The sequence below is a fragment of the Solanum tuberosum genome, unplaced genomic scaffold (assembly GCF_000226075.1).
Source record: "Solanum tuberosum cultivar DM 1-3 516 R44 unplaced genomic scaffold, SolTub_3.0 scf00221, whole genome shotgun sequence".
In the NCBI taxonomy this organism is placed as follows: Eukaryota; Viridiplantae; Streptophyta; class Magnoliopsida; order Solanales; family Solanaceae; genus Solanum; species Solanum tuberosum.
This window is the reverse complement of record NW_006239151.1, coordinates 386,359-391,187: the sequence shown is the minus strand read 5'-3', so window position 1 is coordinate 391,187 and position 4,829 is coordinate 386,359. Positions and strand designations below refer to the sequence as shown.

Below are 4,829 nucleotides of genomic sequence, written 5' to 3'. Positions count from 1 at the left end.
CTTGAAGTCCCGCTTGATTATTCGAGCATCATGCCATTTCTTCATCTTCTCTTTGTAGATTGCTGAACTTTCATATGATCTGAGTCTAAATTCATCCAGTTCATTCAACTATTCTACCCTCTCCGTTGAAGTTTTTGACCGGTCTAAATTTAAGGTTTTCAATGCCTACAACACTTTTTGTTCTAGCTCGACAGGCAAATGACAAGTCTTACCATAAACCAACTGGTATGGAGACATACCGATAGGTGTTTTATAATCAGTCTGGTATGCCCATAGTGCATCATCGAGTTTCCTAGACCAGCATGTTCTGTTGACATTTACTGTCTTTGCCAGAATGCTATTGATTTCCTGATTTGACACTTTAACTTGGCCACTTGTTTGTGGATGATATGGGGTTGCTACCTTGCGTTTCACCCCATATTTGCTCAGTGCCATTGAAAACCACCCATTGCAAAAGTGAGACCCCCCATTACTAATGATTGTCTTATGAGTGCCAAATATTACGAAGATGTAGCGTTTCAGAAATTGGACAACACTTTTTCCTTCGTTATTTGGAAGTGGGACAACCTCTACCCATCTGGAGACATAATCTACAGCCACCAAGATATATTTATTTCCAAAAGAGCTCAAAAATGGGCCCATGAAATTGATCCTCCATACATCAAATAACTTGACTTCCAAAATAGAAGTGAGAGGCAACTCGTGCCTTCTAGACACTCCGCCTTGCTGCTGACATTGCGAGCATTTCTTTACAAATTCATAGGAATCCTTGTATAGGGACGGCTAGTAATAGCCACTTTGGAGGACTTTAGTGGCAGTGCGAATCCCACTATGGTGACCTCCTACTGGAGATGCACGGCAAGCATGGAGAATTTGTACCGCTTCCTCTTCAGGAACACACCTCCTAATAACATGGTCATCACATTCTCGAAACAAGTAAAGTTCATCCCAAAAGTACTTTTTAACATCAAACAATAATTTCTTTTGTTGGTAAAAGGTCAGCTCATCCGGTATCAATCCAATTACAATGTAGTTTGCAAAGTCTGCATACCATGTTGTAGGTTTGAGAGATATTGCAAACACATATTCATTGGGGAAGGAATCGTCTATATAGACCTCACGCTTGGCATCTTCCCTTCCTTCCAACCTCGATAAGTAGTCGGCCACTTGATTTTTGCAGCCTTTTTCGATCTTTCACCTCAAAATTGAACTCTTGTAGTAATAGCACCCACCTTATCAATCTTGGTTTTGCATCTTTCTTCACCATCAAGTAGTGAAGTGCATCATGATCAGTGTGTACTATTACTTTGGTTCCTAGCAAGTATGCCCGAAGCTTTTCAAATGCATAGACCACTGCGAGCAACTCCTGTTCAGATACCATATAATTTTGCTGGGCACTATTTAGAGTTTTGCATGCATAATAAATTGGGTGAAATAGTTTGTTGTAGTTTTTCCCCAACACTACTCCCAATGCCATTCCACTACCATCACACATTACTTCGAAAGATTCAGACCAATTAGGACTGACGATAAACGGGGTGGATACTAATTTTTCTTTCAAACACTTAAATGCGGTCATACAAGCATCATCAAAATAGAACTTTACTTCCTTCTCTAGGAGTTTGCATAGTGGATGTGCAATCTTTGAGAAGTCTTTAATGAACCTTCGATAGAAACCTGCTTGACCCAATAAGTTGCGAACACCCTTCACTAAAATTGGTGGGGGTAATTTCTCAATGACCTCAATTTTCGCCTTGTCAAACCTCCTGCCCCTTTTGCGACACCTTGTGCCCAAGAACGATACTTTCATTCACCATAAAGTGACATTTTTCCCAATTGAGAACTAGATTTGTATCCACGCATCTTTGGATCACCTGTCCTAAGTGTGTCAAGCATTCCTCAAACGTGTCCCCTACGACTGAGAAGTCGTGCATGAATACCTCCATGGTGTCTTCTACCATATCCGAAAAAATAGACAATATGCAACGCCGCAATGTTGCTGGGGCATTACACAACCCGAATAACATCCTTTTGAATGCAAATGTTACATAAGGGCAGGTAAAAGTGGTTTTTTCTTGGTCTTCCGGTGCAATAGACATTTGATTGTAACCGGAATACCCATCTAAAAAGCAATACCACCCCCTTTCTGATAATCGGTCAAGCATCTAGTCCATAAAGGGCATTGTGAAGTGGACCTTTTTAGTCCATGAGTTAAGCTTCCGATAATCCATGAATACTCTCCACCCAGTCATTGGTCTTGTCGGCACAAGGTCTTATTTTGCATTTGGGACTACGGTTATACCTCTTTTTTCAGTACACATTGAACCGGACTTACCCACTTACTATCCGTAATAGGATAGATCACTCCTGCATCTAGCCACTTGATGATCTCCTTTTTCACCACCTCTTGCATTGGAGGGTTCAATATCCATTGATGCTCCACACTGGGTTTACATTCACTGTCAAGCTGAATCTTGTGAGTATAGATGCCAAGAGGAATTCCTACTATATCGGCTATTGTTTATCCAATAGCTTTTATGTGCTTCTGCAATACTTCAATGAGAAATTTCACCTGCCTTTCAAGCAAATCGGCTGTGATAATCACTGTTAAAGTATTATTGGCTCCTAAGAAAGCATATTTAAGATGAGAGGGTAGGGCTTTTAACTCCAGATTCGGTGGTTCTTCTGTTGATGGCTTTGCGGGAGGACGTTTTCTATTTTTCAGGTCGATATCCAACTTGATTGGATTCCTCGAATACACTCCTAATCTTGATAAGGTAGCCACCACTTCCTCATATCCTTGAACTTCGGATTCATCATAATTGGCAAGTACAGATTCAAGGGTTCATTCTTGCACATTAAATGGCTCACACTTGCCACTGCCTCATCTATAACATCCTCAGTGGACACCACATGGTTATTTGTAACACCCTAGAGAATTTTTCGAACTAAGACTCGAGCTGTCCTTCATGTGGAGTGAGATTTTACCAAGGAATAAAAATTTCTTGAGTGTTAAGGTCCCTATATGTAGCACATTGAGTTCCAAGAAGAGTTGAATTGGAAATAGTCATTTTTGGAAAGAATTCAAAAATCTGGAAAATTTGGCTAAGTATGGAAAAAAGGTGAGTTTTTGGTCAACTTTGAGCAGTCGTAACTCCTAGCTCAGAATGATTTAGGTGAATTTCCAGTTATGTATGGAAAGCCCTTGGAATGATCTTTCCAACGCCACTGAGTTTGCTCGATTCCGAGTTCGTATGAGTGAGTTATGCCCTTTGGAAGTTGGGCTGTTGGCACAGTCGCACAGGGCAGTTCAGTCCGAAAATTTTAAGGGTATTTTGGTCTTTTTCCTAATATTTTCTTTGGGTTATATTGAGGTGTTAGACTGATTTGGCTGCTGATTTCTTCTCTAATTTCGTTTGGTTCTTGAAGATTAAGGTATGGGGACTCTTCATCTTTGATTCCTTCTTCAATCAAAGAGTCAATCCAAAAGATTTCAAAGTTGTTCAAAAACTCAAAATCCTAATTTTGATTCTAGCATGGGTTCTTGCATTAAATGTTTTTTTTATGATGATTTATGTTATTATTGATGGTTTTAAGAAAGGAAATTCCATGAACCCATGTCTTTGCAAATTTCCAAAAGTTGGCATATGAAGTGGGATTATTGTTTGTGATGGAATGATGATAGAATTATGCTTAAATGGAGTTGAATAGTTGATTTTATTATTAGCTATGCTTATCTATTGTGAATTATTGGAGAGTTGAGGAATGATGATTGTGGCTTTGGAAAAGGGTAAGTGGACCTAACTTCATTGTTAAGGTAGAATTGATATAGAATTGTGATAGATTGATGTGTGATCCACTTATGGTGGAGGTGTTTACTTATTGAATGTATTGTGTTTATGGCCTTGGAGGCAATCATGTTGTGAATATAAAGGTGTTCATGTGATCTCAAGGTCATCTTGTTTAAAGTGTTATTGTATTGTGATTGAAAGTGTGTCCTCTATTATTGTTCATATGTGATGATGATGGAATGTGAAGGATCTTTATAATGTGATGTGTGTCTTGACTTGGTAGACTTAGGTGCCTCTTCTTGATACATTAGAAGCTTTGTTGAATATGAATCGATAGGATATGGCATTCCTTTCGGATGTAAGTGACGAAACCTGTTTTTGAGCTGGATAATGTTTGGTATTTTAGGCATATCTCTTGCTCTGGAACTTAGTTTGCAGTGAATAAATATGATTTGGAAAGATAACTCGTATACCTACAACTTTTATGTTTATGTAAAACTCTAATTTAACTTTTATGGATACTAAATATGGGACGCAACATAGGGAAAGTTCTGCCCAGATTCCGGGAATTGAAATCCGGCATGACCAGCGGCTAGTGTCTTGACTATATCTTTTTGTACAAAATATATTTTGCGGTGATTATTGTTTTTTTGCAACCCTAAGAGATGTATCTACATCTTTCATGAAGGTTATAAAAGTCTAGTTTTGCCGTTTTCCTTTTTCAAAATCTAAGCTGCAACATGAGGTACTAGGCTGGCCAGATTCACTGTTTTGGGAGCATAGTTGTATTTGTACATGCTAGGCTTACTTATGCTGATGATCCTATTTTTACGTCAACATTACTGAGTTAATAGAAGTTAAATAAGTTATGTAATTGTATTTTTAAGGTTGATAAACTCGTGAACTGAGGTTGGATTATGAAGTATCCTTAAATGAAAATGTTGTGACTTGGTTGGTAGACTAAAGTGTCCCTCCTTGTTACTTAAAGTCTTGAATGCATGAATGTGTGAAATGGGCAGAACTAAGAAATGGTGCCCT

General features: G+C 38.6%; 1 protein-coding gene across 1 annotated transcript in view; it reads right to left on the bottom strand.

The window, feature by feature from the left end:
* Positions 1 to 1,117: 1,117 nt before the first annotated feature.
* Positions 1,118 to 4,829, bottom strand: part of LOC107062423 (uncharacterized) — a 5,645-nt gene continuing 1,933 nt past the window's right edge. The window contains exons 2-4 of the mRNA XM_015313065.1: positions 2,573 to 2,805; positions 2,344 to 2,473; positions 1,118 to 1,803 (exon numbers count right to left, since the gene is read on the bottom strand). Coding sequence (XP_015168551.1) covers positions 1,118 to 1,803; positions 2,344 to 2,473; positions 2,573 to 2,805 — 1,049 coding nt within the window. The remainder of the gene's footprint in view (positions 1,804 to 2,343; positions 2,474 to 2,572; positions 2,806 to 4,829) is intronic.